This window comes from Myiozetetes cayanensis, unplaced genomic scaffold (assembly GCF_022539395.1).
Source record: "Myiozetetes cayanensis isolate MyiCay16 unplaced genomic scaffold, myiCay2020 scf12, whole genome shotgun sequence".
In the NCBI taxonomy this organism is placed as follows: Eukaryota; Metazoa; Chordata; class Aves; order Passeriformes; family Tyrannidae; genus Myiozetetes; species Myiozetetes cayanensis.
The window spans coordinates 28,176,022-28,194,278 of record NW_026086826.1 but is presented as its reverse complement, the minus strand read 5'-3'; the positions used below and the strand labels follow the sequence as shown (position 1 = coordinate 28,194,278).

The window sequence follows — 18,257 nt, the reverse complement described above, 5'->3', positions numbered from 1 at the left end:
CGGGGCTGCTCTGCCAGGAACAGTCAGCTCTTTGTCAGGGACCTCAGCTGGACACACACAACTGACTGGGGGTTTGTTCTGGGCCTCTGTGCCTCAGGAACGAGAATCCACTGTGGGCTCGTGTTTATCTACAGTTATTGCCCCCCTCTCAAGGTAATTCTCCTCAGTGCTCACCCCTGGGGTACGTTGGTGGTGATTTACCAGACTCTTGTGGCTGGGTATTGTTTTTCACGTGGCCTTCTCTGCTCTGTTCAAGAACACCTGCAGCCCTGGAAGTGTCCAAAGCCAGGCTGAATGGGGGTTGGAGCAACCTGGTCCAGTGGAAGGTGTCCCTGCCCATGGCAGAGAGGATCTTTAAGGTCCCTTCCAACCCAAACCATTCCAGGATTCCACATTCTATGAAAATAATTACCAGGACACACGTGAAGGAGTGTTGGGGTGAGAGAGGAAGGTGTCAGCTCACCTTACACAAGCCCGTAGCTCCTGAGCAAAGACCAAGGAAGAGCAGATTGTGCTGCTCCAAAGGCCCTGCTGATGTTCCTGTTCAACCCAAGCAAAGCACAGCTGAAACTGAGAAACATTTTACCCCACAAAATAAAAGTACAAAGCATGGAGAGAACTGGTTCTGCATTTCAGGCCGCTAATCAACTCCAGCAGTAAATCTCCCTGTACACCACCCTCTTCTGTGGCTCTGGAGAGCTTTGTGGCTTTAGAGATGAGTTCACCATTGCTGTTTGGCGTAGTTTGGGTTTTATTCCCCCTTTCAGAATAGCAGTGTATCACACAGCATCCCACTGAGGTTCCCTGCAAGCCAAGTGTGTTTCCTGCTGAAAGTCATCCCCACTATTGATGTCACACGTCCCGGGAGAGCTTATCTGAATTTGGCTGCGAGGAATTTGCACAAGCCACGACAAACTGGGAGGTGTCCTCAGAACACCAACTGTGGAGTTTAATCTGCCCCATTGTGCTGGTCCCCAACTATGTCTGGAGCTGCAGCTGCTTAAATGAAGAGCCCGGCCCCGCTGTGTGTATTCCAAACAGGGCAGGATTTCACAACAGCTTTGTGTAACCCCTTTGTGCAGATATCCAAGGGCTAAGGGGGCTGATTAGCCTCAAATACCGCTGAGAGCAGCCAGCCAGTAGAGAACACTGCCTGCCTTTCATAGCCTGCCAGCAAAAATCTCGTGAGGATGGTCTCAGCGAGCGCGCAGCCAGATTCCTACCTACCCTTCACCCCTGGGCTGGAAAAGGAAAAGCTGGCACTCTGGGCCCCCACTCTCCCGTAATCCGAGTCTGGGGGGACGTTATTTATGCAAAATCCTTTCTCCCGAAGCACTAAACCTGCTGCTGACCCTGCCGCGGGCGGGCACGCAGCCACGGAAAGCAGGGGAAGTTACACAAGGGTGCCGAGCTGTTTACGGAGCCGGCTCGCACAGCGGCCCGTGTCCCCTCGTGGGCAGGAGGTGGGGCTTCTGCCATCTGCGTGGGGGCTCTCCAGTGAGGCCCGGGGCAGCACGGGGCTCCAGCCCTCCGGCTTTCGTAACAGCGGCCCCCTCCAGTCGGGCTGAGGCAGGGGCGGAGCTTGCCCAAACTCAAATAAACACGGACATGCAGCATCCTACGAGGATGTGCAGCCTCAGCAGCACAGAGCGACACAGCCACCAGGATAAGGCAGCTGAAAATGTAAGTACGTCTGCTTTCCCCTCTTCCTCACCAGCGTTAGTGGCTCGTGGAATGGCATGTTCTGGCTGTGCTCACTTCTGGCAGTGGTATAACCTACTGACTGTCCCCTCGACCCACGTGTTGACAGCTGCAGGAGAACCTGAACAACCCCCGAGGCGTGTTTTTATGAACAGATGGACACGTCAGAGCTCAGCTTTCCCGCAGATCTGAAATGAACTGTAAATATCTGGGGCAGTCTTCTCAGTTTGTCTCTCCCGCCCCAAAGCATTGTTTTATTTAATTAAAAAGTATTTCTAACGTGCACTGACAGTACTGGCCAAAGAGTTATCAAAGCCAGAGAGCTGAGATGTGCCCAGCAGTTCAGGAAATGTGTGTTGGGAAGGGGTTGGAATTGGCACATGGAGAGAAGCCAGCTTGCCCAGTAGCTCCTGCAAGTGTTAACCTTTACCTGCTGGCACCTGTGTCCTGCTGGGGGATTCTGGGACCTCCCCTTGCTCTGTGGGGACAGGGAAGGAGCTGCTGGGAAAAGCTCAACCTGATTTTAAGGGTTCTAAGGTTTGTTCAGTTTGGGTTCTTTATGTTTGGTTTTGGGTTGTGTGTTTTGTGGTTTTGGGGGTTTTAAATAAACTTTGCAACCTCGGCTCCCCTAAAGAATTCCCTTAAAGCATGGTATGGAAGGGGGATTAATGGTATTCAACAGTACAGAAGAAAGTAGTCAAGTGGCACAGTTGTTGATTTTAGAAAAGAAGTCATGTTCTGTTACCCAACAAAACATGTAACTGAGCTGCAGTCTGAGAAGACAATGTCCTATGATTGTCTTCCTATAATTGCTGAATTAATGACACCCTGTCTTTGCAACATGAAGTGCAAAGGACAGTGATGGAACAGGAAAGGACTGTCAGGATGGAGGTTACAAGCTACAGTCTGCCTGGTCATGGCAAAAGTCATCCATGATGGTTCCTAAAATCTTGAGGCTTTTCACCAGATGTGATTATTTCAATGGTGATTTTGAGTCTTTTCACTTGCTTTGCTTTGGGATTCAAGTTTTCAGTGTTTTCCTCCCATGGGATGGAGCACCTCATTCCTAAATGCAGAAAATCCCACTTATCCACAGGGCCCTGTGGCTAAAGGCCTTTAGGAAAGGCATCAGCTATTATGAGAGACCAAACAAAGTCAAGGTGAAGTTAACTTTGAAGTTTAGGCAAAGTCATTATGAGAGGCCCAATAAGTCGATACCAGAGCACCCACCAACACCAAGCAGTGCTTTTCATCCTGGAGCAAACAGACTGAACTCAAGTGTTTTTTTTTTTTTTTTACTTACACATTTCCATTCAAGTCCCACTTGCAGAATTTCCACCTTCTGTTTTGCTGCCAGGGAACACCTTTTTGTCACAGAGAAGCGAAGGCAGAGTAACCTGAAAGATCAGCACTCCCACAGCAGCCAAGAGGCAGTTTCTTGGTCCTGCTTCTGTTCCTGCAGGACCAAAATGATTTCCACTCTTTTTTGTTGAATCACTGGGGAGGATAAGCAGGAATTCAGTGACAACTAAACCATTAGGCAAAGTTCTAGTGCTTTTCCTGCCCACTAACACCATACTGATTTAAGAGATGCCAATGAACCACGTCTGCCTTTCAGCTCTGGCACGATGATCAAATCCTTCAAGCAAACGTTCCTGTCCCTGGACCTGCAGTCCCCTCGGTGGAGCTCCACAGAGACAATGGTAACTGCAACCATGCTCTCATGCTGATTTGGAAACAGCAGTTAATAATTTTGGTCATGTTTAACACCCATCTGGTTACCAAGTGCTGACTTTTGCTCCCTTGCAGGCCAAGGACTACGAACTGCGTCAGTACGAGACGGCCAAGTGGGTGAGCACGGTGATCAGGGGGGAGAGCCAGAAGGAAGCCATGCGCCAGGGCTTCTGGAAGCTCTTCCACTACATCCAGGGCAAGAATGAGAGAGGTAGGACCTGCTGGTTCTGCAGGGCAAAGTGATGGAGATGAGGAGTATGAAGCAGCTTTGACAACTGTCTCTCCTCTCCTCTAGAAACAAAGATTGACATGACTGTGCCAGTGACCTGCCTGGTGAAATCTGGCTGCACAGACTTCAAGATCTCGTTCTTTGTGCCCTTTGAACACCAGGACTCCCCTCCCCAGCCCACGGACTCGGATGTGTTCGTGGAGGAGCGGAAGGCGGCGGCGATCTTTGTCCGGTGAGCATGAACCCAGCTCGCTGGGAGCCCTCACTGACGAGTGGGATACTCTCTTGGATGATTTTTACTCATGGATATATCCTGCTGTCCAGAGCTTTCATTGCTCAAACCCAAGCACCTGGAAATATTACATTCAGGTGTCTTATTAAGCACGACATGCCCAAGTTTCAAAATGTTAATTTGCTAGTGAATTTGAATATATTGCAATGAGTTTTAGGGAGGTGCAGCCTCCAGAATCTTGGACAGTTTGTACTACAAAATCACTCTTACAGCACCCTTAACATGTAGCTTCAAACTCCCACACTGCATGGCAGTTCTTTATTACAGGAAAAGCACCCAAAGCAACACCTGGGCTGTGTGTCAACCAACTCTCAGAATCAAAATCAACTTCTGTGGTTAGCTATTTCAAATCTTGCTTTTAAATCCAACATAAATCCTCTTCAACAGCTTGTTCCACAGAGTTTATCTAGTAACTAACTGCATCACAAGTGTTTGAACACTGCATGCTTTGCAAACCAGAAATCTTCTTCTGTGCAAATTAAAACCAGGGGTTTGAACTCTTAATAAAAACATCCCCTTTTTTCACTTCTACCAGGTCCTTTGGTGGATTTGCCTCCCCAGAGAAATATGCTGAGGAAGCTGAAGTCTTGGCCAGAACCTTAAGGAACAGAGGCCAACCATTCCATGAAGATTTCTTCTACACTGCAGGCTATGACAGCCCCTTCAAGCTCTTTAACAGGCACAACGAAGTGTGGTATTTTAAAAAGTAACATGGTGGGGGGAGTATTAAGAGGCTACTAATCAGCTCCAGATGAAAACAGACCTTAATATTAATGGCTTTTGCTTTAGTGCAGAAGAGATTTAATTTGCACATGGACACAGAATGTCTAATTCATTTTCTCTAGGATGACATACTGTTGTGGCTCAAATGATTTCAACTCCATCTACAAAATGTACATTAAATTCAAGCAGATTGTACCAGGTAGAGTAGGGAGGTATCACAAGCTTACTCTTAATTGAAAGGTTCTAGGGAACACCAATAATCTGAAAATAGTCCTTCCCAAAGTTTGGATGTCTAGCTTTACTTCTCATTAGAAGTGCCACAGCAACAGCTCAACGTGTCATGGAGAACGAGTTCTCCATGGAGCTGACTTTCCCAATACTGACATCACCCCTGAGACAGAGGAACTTAAAAATGGATTTTTAAAAGAAATCTACAAATTAATGAGTTTTGGGAAGCAGAAACACCTTAGCAGGCTTTACTGACTCATAATTAATATCTTGGTTTTTTAATTGGTAGTATAAAACCCCCCCAGCTCTTCACTTTTTTTCCCCTCACGGAGGCCAAATGCTGCCTTGCTCAATTCCAGAGAGAAAGGGTTAACAAATCCAAGCTGTGGCTTGCTCTGTGCACACCTGGACACATCATACCAGGATTACTGGGGGCATTTTAGTAGCAAATATTGAAGTAGTTAAGTTAGCTCTCACCTACAACACACTAATTAGCACATCAATTATCTGCCTTTGTCTCATTGTGGGTATTGGCCAGGCCAGCTGCAGCCTCACACCAGCAGCACTGTTAAGACACTTGCAAGGCATTTAACCTAATTTAGTCCCTGCTCTCAATCAAGCATTTGAAGCTTTTACACAGTAGCCTAGAGCTGTTCCAGTCAGAAAGGAGGTCACAACAACAGGCAGAGTTTGCAGGTTTTTATTGGCTCCAACCAGGGTCAGGCAAACATGACCAGTGGGGTGTTTGAATGCTGTTCATGCCCATTACACTGCAATCCTCCACCTATTAAGACAGACATAAGAACCACTTTGAGACACCAAACCTGCACAAGACACTTGCTGGGAACATCTCAGCCCTTAGAATTTCATCTCTGTTCAGTGAGAGAGTTCAAGCTAAGGTTATCATCACTTGTTCCAGCAAGGAAATGTCCTAATTACTGCATTTGCACTCACCTTCTCAGTTCCTCATACAGCAGTTGCAGAGCTGCTCGCTCACCTAAAGCCAGAAGAAAACACACTTAGCAGATGGAGCAGCACGAGTGGCAGGGGCTCCACAGCAGCTGTGTAACCTCAGCACAAAGTGGAACGGAAAGGGTAAAATCACAGGAATTCATCTGGCAGAATCAATCTCATCAGCGGCTACAAACACTCCCAGTCAGACATCACACAGTTCAGCTGTTGGACTCACCCAGCAGGGCTGCAGAACAGCACAGTCCTTTCCTGAGGAACAGAGAGGTGCTTTCAGAATGACAGACAGCAGCACTACATGTAAATTTATTTATTGATCTATGAATTCCTAGTCCCCAAGCTAATTTTACCTGGGAGGAGGCTGCCTTTAACTGAGTTTAACTTGCAACACCCAAATATAGGAGACACAAAGCTTACAAATCCTAACTGAATTGGAAATACAGAATTACTAACACTGGAGGAAGCAGGGTAAGCACTGAGCTACTTACTTGCTTTGTGATGCTGTCTCTCCCCCACTGGAAAATTGCATTTAATGAATTTAGATACCTAAATGACAAGTCTCACAGGAATCATCCTGAAAACCTGTCTGACAACTAGTCTGTTGGGAAACAAGTTCACACAGCAAATATCTAGAACTTGAGACTAAGTTTGTGTAGAGCCAGTGTAAAGATCAGCAAAAACTGCTGAGAAGAGACAACCAGAGAATACAGGATTGTTTTTCTTTTAATTCCACAGTGCAATGTTGCAATAAACTCCCAATTTTTAGTCACTGAGGTCACATCCTGTGTTCAGTCAGGACTCCACACTAAGTTTATCACTGACTACACTTGGGTGCCTGCTCAGAAACAGCCCTTCCTTTGCATGGCAAATTCAGAACTACACAGAAGTGTTTCTTGCTTCAGGCACACGTTTATTCCCTCACCAGCTGGGAGCAGGAGAATGAGAATACAATAAAGGGAACACAAATCAGATCTCTAGAGGACTCCTTTTAGGCACCACTATCTAGGCCTTCAGCACAAAGACAATATTCCAGGAACTGCAAAGCCCCATGTACTCTACACTTACCTCAGGCACATCCACCTTGTTTCTCACAGAAACTCCCCACAAGCTTCACCCTGCAAAGGAGGGAAATTTTACTAACACTCTCTCCTTGGCAGTGCTTCAGGAGTTAGCTTGAATGTGGGTACTGTTTCAGCACAAGAGTTCTCCTCAGCCTCTTTCAGAGAGATTCCCATTGCTCAGAATTCATCACAAACAGTACATGCTTACAGCAGCTTCATGTTGTGCCAGTTTTTTTTTCCTCAGAGGATCTGATCTCAGCATTTCAGATCTTATATCCCCAGCCCCATCTTCATTCACATCATGCAAAAGCCCTGATCTAGCATTCAAGAAAAATAATTCACCCCAGTCAGCCCTGAAGATCACTGCTACTCTCTGCAGGAGCCCACTACTAAATTAAAAACAGTAAATAACTACTGGCTTTGGTGAGCACAAGCTCTGTGCTACCAGGTTACCATTAACTCATTAACCAAGAACTCAATTAGTCCATAGCAGCTGGGCATTCCAAATGATCCCTATTCTTCTCTGCTACAGAAGTCCAAGATAAGCAGCACCTTGGGTGAGTGAACCCTGCAGGCTGCTGGTAATCTGTGTGTTTTACCTGGTAAAGGAAATAAAATCCCCAAGAAACCTTCTGCTTGGTGCTGCAGCTGCACTGCAGTTATAGGATCCTGAAGCTTTCCCCACCCCCTGCATCACACAGTTCTGAGCAGTCACATCCATGTGCTGGTGACTCACCTTCTGCTGGCAGCACTGTCACCCAACTGCACCACTTCCCAGCTCCACTGCACCTGGAATGATGCAAACCATCAGGAGACAGCACGGGAAGCAGCAGAGGAGGAGGGAACCTCAGACAGGTGCCTGCAGTCAGATAGAGCTAATGGCAGACCTCCAGGGCTGGAGTCAGGACAGTCACATCTCATCACACAGGCAGCTCTCACTGTCAGTCCCTGCTCTGGGCTGCAAATCCACCAGCAGTGCCCTCAGGGCCGCTCTATGTGCTCAGCTCTTCCCTGGGAGCTCACACCAGGCTGGGCCTTATCCAGCAGTTCCCCCTTACACATCCTCCTGTTCTGGCTGAGCTGGCAGGCAGCAGACACCACCAGCCACTGGCCCCTTCCCCTCAGGTAACACACAGGTAAATACTTCACTTCTGGGCTTATTCTGAAACATCCATACTCGCAGAGTTAATCAAATACTCACCTTGCAAGGAGAAGCATTTTGAAAGCCTGCAAAGAAAAATATGCAATTAGACGAGGTCCAGCAGGAAGTTTTGGCGTAAGAACAGTTCCAATAAAATACTGTATCAGCATTTGGTCAAGTTTTGTCCTCATGGGGATCAGAGACCTGATTCAACATCATCTACAGTAGAGGCTGCCTCGCCCCATCCCCTCCCACAGGCAAAGCCAGCTCCCAGCGAGATCCAACACCCCAGGAAGTTTATCCCTCAGCTCCAGAGACAGCTGAAATTGCAGGAAGAAGCAAACTTCTGAACTGCAGAGTGCAGTGACATCACCTCTGTGTAAATACCCCAGCAGTGCTACGCCAGGACAGGCATTTTGGGCACTGAATTCAGAGCACTGTGGCATTCACCACTGAGGTTTAAGAGGCACTTTGTAGAAATCCTCACCACCACAATCGCTTCATGCTTTCATAGTGTACACAGGAAGCTGAAAGCACACTTTGCTTCACGCTTTCCAGGGAAAACACAATGAATTTGCAGACATCTCCAAAAGCAAACTCCCCAGCTCAAATGCAGCACATGAAGGTCTAATAAACCCTAAAAGTAGCTTATTAATTACCTGCAATTAGGAAGGCCTTGTCCTCACCAACATCAGTAACAGGTGGAACAGCTTCTCACACAAGAGGCACAGGTCTCCTGAGTCCAGGGCAATCTGTAAAGCAGCAGAACATTCTCAGAAGTTGGAGCACTAACACCTGATTAACCTTATTCTGCTGTACTTGTGTTTAATTTACAAGCACAGCCTATTCTCTACCCTTCTATTCACCCCACTAAACTTTTTTATACTAATCCCCTTCACAAATCTTTTGGGTCGATCTTCAGAACACCTTTACTGATCAAAAGGGAGTGTTTCCCTCTCAGCTTTCCACATGATTGGTCTGGGACAGCCTGAGGACAGGAGGCTGCATCAGACAGGAGCGAAAGACAGTGAGAGTGATCACCACGGCTCATCTGCTGAACTATGCTGTCATCACAGCAGCCCCTCCCACAGCAGGGACACACACAGGCAATGCAGTATTCACCTTGCATGGGTTAGAGCTTCATCTCCCAGGGCCTGCAACAAAGGAAAAAAATAAAGATGAGGTTGTTTCAGCCTTGGTGTCCCAGCCCAGGGGACTGGATGAGATCACAAGAGGCAGACACATCAGATAGGAGCGAAAGACAGAAGTGTTCATCACAGGATGCTCTGCTGAACTATGCCATCATCACTGTGTCTACTTTGGAACCATCCTACCCTGTCACAGCTTTTACATTCAACTTTTCCCAATAAAACAAAGAAATATTCACAAATTTGAATACTAGCAAGTGTAAATTGTTTCTGGTCTTAGGGAAAACTAATTTTAAAGCACGTCCCATCCTTCCCACTGCAGTGCTTTAACAGCCCCAAGGAAGAAACCCCTCTGAAAGTACACATTTCTCACCAGGTGATGTTCCTTCTGCATGTCTGCTGACTGCAGGAGACAAATCCTGAAGGGAAAAAAAAAGCTTGTGAGCAGGATATTCAGCACTCAAAGCACAGGGGGGAACTCTAAATTGCTGTGCCTCAGAAAACTGTTATGGTGGTACAAGTGCTCATCACCCTCTCGGTCAAGAGTAGCAAATAAGTGTCATCACTGCGGCACCAGAGGGAAAAGCTGGCTCAGGGAGTTGTCTGACCACTGATGTGAGCTATCAGAGCAACAGACACCGTCTAGACAAACCCTGAGCATAGTTTTGTGCTCAGTTGTCATTAATTATGTATTACCTTGTGAAGTGGCATCAAGGCTGTGCATTTGGGGGCGGACCTGGAAGAGACAGAACAGGTTCAGGGGCTTGCAGAGCTTTGGGAGCTCCTCTGGCAGCCACACCAAGCACAGAAAAAAGCCTCAGCACGGAGTTTTCAGAAATCACTTCTGTCCACTACTCTTTACTCTGAAACCATCACAGGCTCTGTGGTTCACTCAACAGCAATCCCCTCAGTTCACTCTTCCTGCAGCACGCTCAAGGCACTTCTCCCAAAACAACAATTTAGTTTTTGTTCCATCTATTTACTATTTATTGCTGTGAATGGTGAAACAGCAGTAAAGAAAGGGATCCGGGGCACTATTGTGGCCTGGTTACAGCATGACCAGCGGTTCAGAAACACCTCCCAAACCCTCTCCAGGACAAAGAAACAGGTGACTTTTCTCAGTAAACAAATAAGGAGTGCCTGAGGAGACACCATTCCCAGTTCTGATCCTGTAACCCCCTGACACAAGAGTACTCCAGTCTAATTGCTGTACATGAATCCACGTGTTTTTTATTAATTTAAACGCTGTATTTTAGAAGCAAAACTTACCTGGTTTGAAACCATGGGAGGGAACAGCACAGTTGATAGATCTTAAACTGAAAACAAGAAAGCATGTTAGTTTTTCTTTTTTAAAGAACATTATTTTTACAGATACCCCTTTGAGAGATGCAAAGTAAAATACAGAACACTGAGCCTAAGAGTGTGTGTGTGTGTGTGTGTGTGTCCCAACACAAATTTCTGCTCTTTTATCCAACAAGGACACAAGAAATAACTGCTGGCCTGTATTTTCAGGCAGAACAGAACCACTAAAATACTTTATTTTCTATACCTTTAATTCTGCCGTACAATCCCAGGTCAGCCCCGTGACCTTTGGGCACCTCAGCCACCCCAGAGAGGCCTTGTTGTCCCCGTGCCCAGCTCAGATGCGTTGGCATTCATCACAAACCCTCTCAGATGTCCCTACCAACGCAGTTCTCATCATGTGCGGGCGTAAGGGAGTCCGAGCGAGCCCCTGCTCTTTAAATACCCACGATCGTGGCACATGCCGAGTGGGAAGGGACCCACCGGGATCGCGGCCCACCCCGACACCCCAGCAATGTCCCCCGTCCCTCAGGGCGGTGTCCGAGCGCTCCCCGACCTCCGGCAGCCTGGGGCCAACCCTCGGTCCTTCAGGGCCCCGTGGGCACCATTCAGGCGGGGGGAAATGCTTAACCCTCCCACAGCGCTACAATCGCATTTTGCACATTTATCCGCCGAGGCCACAAAACCCAGGGAGGCCTAATCTGCAGCGGGCCCGCCCCACATCGCCACACGCCGGGCGCGTTTCCCACGGGAAAAGGGCTCCCGGGTAAGGCCCGACACCTCAGCGCCTCGTGTATCACCACGCACCCCACGGTGGTACCCCCATCCCGTGTGGGGCCCCACGGGGACCCGCCCGCACCGCCCGCACCGCCATGAGGGGCAGTCCCCGCGGCCCAGGCCCGGCGGTGCAATCCACCGCCATCCTCCCGCATCCTGCCGCTCCAGCGCCCCTCGGGGACCCCGCCGCGCCCCGCTGGCCCTGCAGCGCCCGCCGGGCCGGCCCGGAGCGGCACAGCCGCGCACTCACCGCGGGGCCGCGCAGGCGATCAGAACCCCCCAGCGCCTCAGGGACAGAAAGGCAGGCCCGCTCCTGCGCGGCCTTTATATAGGCTCCGCTGTCACGTGACTCGCCGCGGCCCCACCCCCGTGGGCGCGCCCCGGGTGGGGGGGGCGGTGCGCGGGCCCGCGGTCCGCACGGCGTTTCCTTCCGGGGCGCGGCCCGCGCCGGCGCCGTTCGGTTCCGGGCCGGCGCTGCGGGCCCTTCCCACCCCCGGCAGGTGAGGCCGGGCCGGGCGGGGCGGGCGGGGGAGAGCGAGGAGAGCTCCGAGGAGACCGCCGGGACCGCCCCGGGGGCGCGGGGGCACGGGCGGGGCGGGGCGGCGGGGAGCGCGGGGCGGGCCGGGCTGTGCCCCCGCGCGGGGGTCCGGGTGCCGCTGTCACGGCCGGGGGCACCGGGAGAGAGCCCCGCTGGGCCGGGGGAGCACCGGGAGAGAGCCCCGCTGGGCCGGGGGGCACCGGGAGAGAGCCCCGCTGGGCCGGGGGCACCGGGAGAGAGCCCCGCTGGGCCGGGGGCACCGCCGGGGGTCGGGCCGTGCGGGCAGTCGGGAGAAGTCCCACCGGGATCGGGGAGGAGCCGAGTCGCGTCGGGTCTGGATATTGGGAAGGGATTCCTCCCTGCGAGGGTGGGCAGGCCCTGGTACAGGGTGCCCAGAGAAGCTGTGGCTGCCCCTGGATCCCTGCAAGTGTCCAAGGCCAGGTTGGACGGGGCTTGGAACAGCCTGGGCTGGTGGAAGGTGTCCCTGCCCACAGCAGGGGGTGGGAGTGGATGAGCTTTAAGGTCCCTTCCAACCCAAACCATCCCGGGACTCTGAGTTGTTTCTGGTGAGCAGTGACAGCACTCAGGGAACGGCTGGAGCTGTGTCAGGGCAGGGTCAGGTTGGATCTCAGGACAAGGTTCTTCCCCCAGAGGGTGGTTGGCACTGAACAGGCTCCCCAGGGCAGTGGGCACAGCCCCAAGGCTGCCAGAGCTCCAGGAGGGTTTGGACACCGCTCTGGGGGACAGGGGGGATTGTTGGGGTGTCTGTGCAGGGCCAGGGGTTGGACTCTGATCCCTGTGTGTCCCTTCCAGCTCGGGGTGTTCTGTGGAGTTGCCCAGTCGTAGATCTGAGCCCAAAGGGAGTTTTCAGCCCCTCTGTGCAGCCCCCAGGGCGAGTGCCTGCCAGGGGCCATTCACAGTGCATGTCACCTGCTGGGGGGGATCTGCCCCTGCCTTTTCCCTGATGGAGCGAGAATTCCTGCTCCCAGGAGCTGCCTCGCACAGGGAAAGGCGTTTGCTGAGATTAATTAAAGCCCAAGTCCAAGCTGGTGACACTTCAGATTGCCCTGAACGCAGCTGAGTGTCCCAGTGTGTGCCCCAGGGCTCAGCCCTGAGGGAAAGGTGTGTGCAGGTGAGGGACTTCCCAGGGAGGACAGAAGTTGGGATGGTCCTTTCCTCCTGCCTGGGAAGGTGATCCTGCTGCTGGATCCTGCGGCAGAGCCGGGAACCACAAAGCCTGACATCCATGCAATCCCTCTGGGCTTCATTTTTCCTTTCCTTTTTTCTTTCCTCCTCAAGGGGAAGGGGGCAACAAGCTTCCCAACCTTCTCACTACATCAGAAGGAAGCAGGAGAACAAGAAGGCAGCACCCCCCGCTCCCTCCCCGGCCCTGCATGTAACTCCCAGCGCTCCAGGTAGGACCGTGGGGTTCCCGTTCCCCCCGGCTTGGTGTGTGGGAAGTTCTGCTCCCAGCGCTCTGTTCCCGTGGGATTGGGATCTGCAGCTCCTTGGGGCTGGGGGGGAGTTTGTCTCCTAAAGATAGGGAGGAACATCGACCTGTTGGAGCAAGTCCAGAGGGCTGGAGCAGCTCTGCTGGGAGAGCTGGGATTGTTCAGCCTGGAAGAGAGAAGGCTCTGGGGTGACCTGATTGTGGCCTTCCAGTGCCTGAAGAGGGGGAGAAGCCTTAATTCTGGGATTCCTTGGAGGAGGCACTGACAGCATGGGTATTCCCAGCCTGCCTGAGGTGGTTTTGATGCCTGCAGTGCTCTGCTCAGTCCTCCCTTCAGGTGCCATCCAGCTCTGAAGCCGCTCACGCCACGAGGGGCTTGAACAAGCTTATTTGCTTTCTTCTTTTTTTGGGGGGAGTTTACGTCTGATTTTGGATCGTTCCAAATTTTGACCATATATGGTCAGGGCTCCTTTGCAAGCTTTGCCAAAACGTGCAGTGTGATGTTGTGGTGGAGCATCCCCCCGTCCCTGGCCCTGCTGGAAGTGTCTGGGAAGCTCCCGGTAAGCCTTGAGGGACCCACTGAGCAGTGAAGCGTCCCCTGACTGCACCAGCTGGGCCAGGGGGTGCTCCCTGATCCTGCCAGGAGCTCCTGGGTGCTGCAGGTGGGGACAACCAGGAACGTCCCAGCGCAGGTGGGAGCAAAGGACGAGCCGTTATCCCTTGCAGCCTGGGTAACCCATTCCCCCGGATCGCCGGCCGGGCGGAACGGCACTGCTGGGGACTGCAGCCCCAGGGGAACAGTCCCATTGTTGCTGTGCTTTGGGAAAGGGCCCAGCAGCTGCGGGCTTGGGATGTGGCCAGCATGGGAACTCAGCGATGACCGGTGTGGCCTCGTGACCCTACAAACAAAGTGGTCCCGAGCGAGGCCCTTTGACTCTCCCGGGCCACCCCTTTTTCTTTCGCCCTCCCTGTTACATCCTGTTTTCTGGCACGTGTCAGAAGTGCCACATATGATGGATGTCTTGAGATCAGCGAGGCACTGAAGATGCCTCGAGGTCAGATGTGTGCCGGCCAGCTTTTCAGAAGCCTCAGGAGGATTTAGCTCTCGGTGTGTCCTTCCTGATTCCTGTTGTGCAAAGGAGGCGTAACAATATCACTTTCCCTTTTCAAAGCGCTCCGAAGGTACAAGTGCCGAGTGTTTTAATCCATTATGCAATCAGCTGACTATTTTTAGCACCTGAACCATTTTTAATGTTCTTTTTACAATGCAGATGTGCTTTAATCGAGGCTGACGGAGCGCGGTGTTTCGGGCGCCGAAGCCGCAGGGGCCGGGGGCCTGTCGGGGGCTGGTTCAGCAGAACCTGGTGCAGGGGGGTGCACAGAGCCCTGCCGGGCGTGTGGCAATCCTGTGGGGAGAGAGGTCTCTAAAAATCCCGGGTGGAAGCGGGTAGAAAAGGTCCTAAACTCCAACGACAGGCCGGCTCTGCTAACGACGGCGTCTCCTCCCCCTTTTCCAGCGCAGCCGCGCGCCTGCGACCGGCGCCGCCATGGAGAAGAGCGGGAACATTCAGCTGGAGATTCCCGACTTCAGCAACTCCGTGCTGAGCCACCTGAACCAGCTGCGCATGCAGGGCCGGCTGTGCGACATCGTGGTCAACGTGCAGGGCCAGGCGTTCCGCGCGCACAAGGTGGTGCTGGCGGCCAGCTCGCCCTACTTCCGCGACCACATGTCCCTCAACGAGATGAGCACCGTGTCCATCTCCGTCATCAAGAACCCTTCCGTCTTCGAGCAGCTCCTCTCCTTCTGCTACACGGGCAGGATCTGCCTGCAGCTGGCCGACATCATCAGCTACCTGACGGCCGCCAGCTTCCTGCAGATGCAGCACATCATAGACAAGTGCACGCAGATCCTCGAGGGCATTCACTTCAAAATCAACGTGGCGGAGGTGGAGGCGGAGCTGAGCCAGACCAGGACGAAGCACCAGGAGAGGCCGCCCGAGTCTCACCGGGTGACGCCCACCCTGAACCGATCGCTGAGCCCGCGCCACAACACCCCGAAGGGGAGCCGCCTGGGCCAGGTGAGCACGGTGCTGGACATCCGGGAGCTCAGCCCGCCCGAGGAGTCCACCAGCCCCCAGATCATCGAGCAGAGCTCGGACGCGGAAGGCAGGGAGCCCATCCTGCGGATTAACAGGGCGGGACAGTGGTACGTGGAGACGGGGCTGGGGGAGCGCGGGGCCCGGAGCGACGACGACGTGCGGGTGCTGGGCGGAGTGCGCATCAAAACCGAGAACCTGGAGGAGTGGCTGGGGGCGGAGCACCAGCCCTCGGGGGAGGACGGCAGCAGCGCCGAGGAGGTCACGGCCATGGTGATCGACACCACGGGCCACGGGGCGCTGGGCCGGGACGCCTACGCCCTGGGCTCCTCGGGGGCCAAGGTGGTCAGGCCGACCAGCACCGACATCGACAGGTGGGTTTCCTCTGACTCAGCTGCTGACCTTGGCTGGGCCAGGTTTTCGCTTGGCTTGGGTTGGTCGCTGTGGAACGTTTCCTCCTTCTGTTTCCTGTGGCCATCTTAAGTGCCGCAGGAGTTTTGTTTTCCTGGTGTAAGGAAGTGTGTCCGGTTTGGGTTGGAGTGTTTTGGCTGGGTCGTGATCAGAGCAGGATCTCCAGCTGCAGGCCAGCTCTGTGCATAGGTTGGGATTTGCACCTCAGTGTTCCAGGTGAGGTGGGGTTTTTGTGGAAGGGAGATGCTCTGTGCAGCCTCGGTAGATGCCGGGCTCAGCACGGGGATTAACAAGGTCAAATACAAATATGTGTTATGCAAAGTGTCACTGCACTGATGCCTTCTGGCCTGAAAATCTGGGGGTGGTTCTGGCTGAGAAACAAGCCGAGCACCAGCTGTAAGTCAAGAGCAAATTTTGTTCCTGGTGCTCCAGGGCAGCAGTGGGCCCTGGGTTTACACCACCTGGAGCAGCTGAAGTGGGGAGCCCAGCGGCCTCCGCTGTTGGTTTGATTTATATGAGAGAGCAGAGAGCCTTTATGTGAAAATGAGTGGTGAAATCTGCTGTGTTTGGAGTCTCCATCCACCTGCTTCCCCTCGGCTCCAGGATTTGTTTTCTCGCCCCAAGCACAGCCCAGAGAGCAGATCTGATAAAGGGCAGGTCTGTTGGATTGGAGGGGGTTGTATTTGCAGGGTGTCCCTTCACATCTGCCTCTCTTCTACCTCAGTCCCTCTGGTCCCAGAGAGGAACAGCTGCCTGGAAGCAGTGGATATTCTGCCACTTGTTACTTAATAAATGGATCAGTGGGAACAATCTTGAGCTGGGCCTTGGGAGAGAGATGATTTCTACTTCCTTAGCTCTTTTCCAGGGATCAGATCTCAAGCATCTCTTCTTGCACTGCACTCAAGTGTCCACTGTTTCCCACCTGGAGTCCATCACACCCCTTGTGGGTGCCCCCCTCACCGGGGAGGGGCAGGAGGGTGTGGGTGGTGGAGGAGAGCGCCCTCCGAGAAATGGTTTCTGCTCCTGCTGCAGAGTTCCTGAGTCACTGGGCCTTTGCCAGCTTACTCCTGGTAGCAACCCCGAAGCTCTGTCACTGAGCTGGAAGCCAAATGACTCAGTTTTGTGTGTCAGATGTTCAGGCTGAACCCCACAGACCTCGGTTTTCCCTTTATACTCGCGCTGCTCCTCCCCCTGTGTGTTGGCTGGTGAGGGTGCAGAGATGCTGTGCAGGTGCCTCCACTGCTCCCCCGCTGTTCTGAACACCCCAGTGACCTGATGCCCATGAAACACTCCGTTGACACTCTTCCCCCACCCCACAGATTTAGCCCTTCTGGCAGCATGGTTGCTGTGACTGAGCGGTACAGATCAAAAAGCGAGTCTCCCGGGCGGATGGATGAGCCCAAGCAGCCCAGTTCCCAGGTAGGCAGATCAAGAAGTTTGCAAATGTTGGCTTGGAGGTGAAGGGGGCTGTGTTGTGATGGAGTGTGTCATATTTGCAAGCAATGCCACGTGTGAAACAAGGGCCTTTTGCCGTTGCACAGGGTTCAGTTGCTCCCACTGAGAGCGTGTGCTGGCTGTGTACGATATAACACTGATTGTGGTCGCTTGGGATTTTGGCCAGGTACCTGGAAAACACGAGGAGTTTCTCTCGTTGTCTGAGGGCATAAATATCCACCCTCGTTCTGGGCAGGCCACCAACTCCTGAGGAGAAATCCCGTTTGCCTGCAGAGCTGGATCTGCCCTGAAACACTGGCAGCAAATGCCTGAGCTGAGGGAGGAGGTGTGGCTTGGCTTCTGTGGAAGACTGAGGGGTGACAACAGCTGAACCTTTCCAAAAAGCCCTCCAGGCACTACACCCATAAACCTTTGGGGTGGAGAGTCAAAGGGCTGTGAATTTGTGCAGAGGTTTCTCTCTCATCCCCAAGGGACCTGCTGTTGCACAGCAGAATTTGCAATGTATAAAGCACCTCTGAATTCTCTGCTTTCTTGGGCACAGTTTTGGGGTAGGAGGGAGAGAAATGCAGAACCAGGGGAGGGCAGTGGGGAGTGCAGCAAGGTGGGACAGGGGTAATACCTGTGCCTAATCACCTTGGTCTAGTTTTGTTGCATACAGTGGGTGTCGCAGTGCCACTGTAGTGCAAATGTGTCAGCCAACACAGCGCAGCTCTGTGAGCCTGACAAACAGGGAATGTGTCAGTGTGTAAGCCAGTGGCTTGGCTGGAGGCAGGTTGAGGAGTTACCTGGCTGCTTTGCCCTTCAGTAAGACCAAGTGAAGCAAAGGGGAAAAGAATCTCGATTGCTGTCTGCTGCCTCTGTCAGACACTGCCATAAAACAACAGAGACTTTTTGTTCCTGTTTCTCCAAAGCTTTGTTTTGTGTCCTTAGAAGACATTGAGAAAATTTCAGGTCAAACTCACCCTCCAGGGGCAATGTGACATACAAAGCAATTCTAGCTCT

General features: G+C 52.5%; 3 protein-coding genes and 7 non-coding genes across 16 annotated transcripts in view; 2 read left to right on the top strand and 8 right to left on the bottom strand.

The window, feature by feature from the left end:
- The window catches only part of DHX9 (DExH-box helicase 9), a 45,450-nt gene extending 39,559 nt beyond the window's left edge, over nt 1–5,891 (bottom strand). For both annotated transcript variants that reach the window (XM_050307363.1, XM_050307361.1), the window contains exons 1-2: nt 5,862–5,891; nt 3,005–3,157 (exon numbers count right to left, since the gene is read on the bottom strand). The gene's annotated coding sequence lies outside the window, so the exon portion shown is untranslated. The remainder of the gene's footprint in view (nt 1–3,004; nt 3,158–5,861) is intronic.
- The window catches only part of ZBTB37 (zinc finger and BTB domain containing 37), a 331,509-nt gene that overhangs the window by 300,333 nt on the left and 12,919 nt on the right, over nt 1–18,257 (top strand). For 2 of the 5 annotated variants that reach the window (XM_050307389.1, XM_050307388.1), the window contains exons 2-4: nt 12,285–13,258; nt 14,811–15,763; nt 17,120–17,219. In XM_050307389.1, the coding sequence (XP_050163346.1) occupies nt 14,841–15,763; nt 17,120–17,219 (1,023 nt within the window). In that variant the 5' untranslated portion in view covers nt 12,285–13,258; nt 14,811–14,840. Of the gene's footprint in view, nt 1–11,745; nt 11,806–12,144; nt 13,259–14,810; nt 15,764–17,119; nt 17,220–18,257 lie in introns of those variants that run through there. The other 3 variants (XM_050307390.1, XM_050307391.1, XM_050307392.1) reach the window with 3 other exon arrangements.
- LOC126635818 (heme-binding protein 2-like) lies at nt 1,540–6,645 on the top strand. 2 transcript variants are annotated; one of them, XM_050307405.1, is made up of 5 exons: nt 1,540–1,683; nt 3,320–3,404; nt 3,511–3,646; nt 3,731–3,896; nt 4,492–6,645. In XM_050307405.1, the coding sequence occupies exons 2-5, from the start codon at nt 3,330–3,332 to the stop codon at nt 4,664–4,666; spliced, it is 552 nt and encodes a 183-aa protein (XP_050163362.1). In that variant the 5' UTR covers nt 1,540–1,683; nt 3,320–3,329; the 3' UTR covers nt 4,667–6,645. The 2 variants fall into 2 exon arrangements, with proteins under 2 accessions (XP_050163362.1, XP_050163361.1); XM_050307404.1 differs by having other exon boundaries at nt 1,595–1,683; nt 3,488–3,646.
- Nucleotides 5,975–6,049, bottom strand: LOC126635906 (small nucleolar RNA SNORD47). Its single transcript, XR_007627835.1, has one exon. It is a non-coding gene; the product is annotated as a small nucleolar RNA SNORD47 (small nucleolar RNA).
- Nucleotides 7,061–7,136, bottom strand: LOC126635900 (small nucleolar RNA SNORD79). Its single transcript, XR_007627829.1, has one exon. It is a non-coding gene; the product is annotated as a small nucleolar RNA SNORD79 (small nucleolar RNA).
- LOC126635911 (small nucleolar RNA snR60/Z15/Z230/Z193/J17) lies at nt 9,077–9,161 on the bottom strand. Its single transcript, XR_007627839.1, has one exon. It is a non-coding gene; the product is annotated as a small nucleolar RNA snR60/Z15/Z230/Z193/J17 (small nucleolar RNA).
- On the bottom strand, nt 9,315–9,395 carry LOC126635909 (small nucleolar RNA snR60/Z15/Z230/Z193/J17). Its single transcript, XR_007627838.1, has one exon. It is a non-coding gene; the product is annotated as a small nucleolar RNA snR60/Z15/Z230/Z193/J17 (small nucleolar RNA).
- Nucleotides 9,718–9,799, bottom strand: LOC126635899 (small nucleolar RNA SNORD24). The gene has a single exon (XR_007627828.1). It is a non-coding gene; the product is annotated as a small nucleolar RNA SNORD24 (small nucleolar RNA).
- Nucleotides 10,040–10,107, bottom strand: LOC126635914 (small nucleolar RNA SNORD75). Its single transcript, XR_007627842.1, has one exon. It is a non-coding gene; the product is annotated as a small nucleolar RNA SNORD75 (small nucleolar RNA).
- LOC126635907 (small nucleolar RNA SNORD74) lies at nt 10,859–10,936 on the bottom strand. The gene has a single exon (XR_007627836.1). It is a non-coding gene; the product is annotated as a small nucleolar RNA SNORD74 (small nucleolar RNA).